This window comes from Elephantulus edwardii, unplaced genomic scaffold (genome assembly GCF_000299155.1).
Source record: "Elephantulus edwardii isolate Elephantulus edwardi_28Jun2011 unplaced genomic scaffold, EleEdw1.0 scaffold00242, whole genome shotgun sequence".
NCBI classification, from domain to species: domain Eukaryota; kingdom Metazoa; phylum Chordata; class Mammalia; order Macroscelidea; family Macroscelididae; genus Elephantulus; species Elephantulus edwardii.
The window spans coordinates 1366737-1367993 of NW_006399992.1; the positions used below are offsets into that span (position 1 = coordinate 1366737).

The 1257-nt window shown below is 44.8% G+C and overlaps 1 protein-coding gene across 1 annotated transcript; it reads right to left on the reverse strand.

The window, feature by feature from the left end:
• Nucleotides 1–441: 441 nt before the first annotated feature.
• Nucleotides 442–843, reverse strand: LOC102859921 (60S ribosomal protein L9-like). The gene has a single exon (XM_006898966.1). It carries the CDS (start codon nucleotides 841–843, stop codon nucleotides 442–444), a length of 402 nt encoding a protein of 133 aa, XP_006899028.1.
• Nucleotides 844–1257: the final 414 nt, after the last annotated feature.

Below are 1257 nucleotides of genomic sequence, written 5' to 3' on the forward strand. Positions count from 1 at the left end.
ACAATGCAGGAGGGGAAGACCCTCTATGAGATGGATTGAGTCAGTGACTGTGGTAACCGGGGTGGGTGTGTTGGAGACATTGAGATTGGCACACGACAAAGCAGGGTTTAGGATTGCTGTACATAGTATCACTATGGGTCTCAAGCAACTCTGCGACACATAACAACAAAACCAAGAAGCTGTTATCCAAACAGCACAAGGGAACACTGCATGGTTTTACATCACAGAAAGGATGTCTCAAGTTTGTATCTTTTCTCCCTACCTGTTCAGTACATACACTTAGTAAATAATCTGAGAAGATGGCCTCTATAAAGAAGAACATGGCATCTTGATTGGAAGAAGACTCATCAACAATCTGTGTTATGCAGATGACACAACCTTGCTTGTTGAAGGTGAGAAAGAATTGAAACATTTACTGCGGAAGAGTAAAGACTACAGCCTTCAATATGGATTGCACCTCATTTGTACTCTCCAAATGTATTTTTCACCCAAGAAGTTTCGAATTTCAACCAGAGATCCACTCTCTTGAATCACAACGTTGATTGGGAAATGAGCATACACAGACCTCATCTTGTAATGAAAGCCCAGTGTAACACCCTTGATCATGTTCTGTACGTGACTACAGATGGTGCCAACAATAGCCAGTTTCTTCCTGTTTCCCCACCATTTGTCAACACGAAGCCTTTTCTTTTTCTTTCCGAGGAGACTGAGCTCTACATTGATGTGATTGAAGTCCCTCCGCAAGGTTCCCCGCAGGCCTTTCACAATAACTGTGCGGCCCTTCAGAGTAATGTCGACATTCTCTGGAATTTCGACAGTCTGGTTGCTGAGAATGGTCTTCATTCTTGCAAAGGGCCTACGGATTGTATCTCAAGACCAAGAAGCCAAAAAGCCCCACCACTGGAACAAGTTAACAGTAGATAGAGAAAAGATTGAAATTGTCAGCACCCTTAGTACTTGTTGTTGTAGTTATGTGCCGTCGAGTCGTTTGCGACTCATAGTGACCCTATGTACAACAGCCCTAAACCGTGCTCTATCCTGTACCAATCGCATTGCCTCTGACAAACCCATCCCAAGTACCCCAGTCACTGAATCAATCCACCTCATAGAGAGTCTTCCCCTCCTGTGCCGTCCCTCCACTCTACCCAGCATGATGTCCCTCTCTAAAGACCTGTTTCTCCTTACAACATGTCCAAAGTCTGTCAGACGAAGTCCCAGAATCCTTGCCTCCAAGGAGCAGCCTGGTTTAATCCTCTC

Excerpts from the sequence above, each read along its gene's own strand:
- LOC102859921 (XM_006898966.1), bottom strand. The coding sequence starts at position 843 with ATGAAGACCATTCTCAGCAACCAGACTGTCGAAATTCCAGAGAATGTC.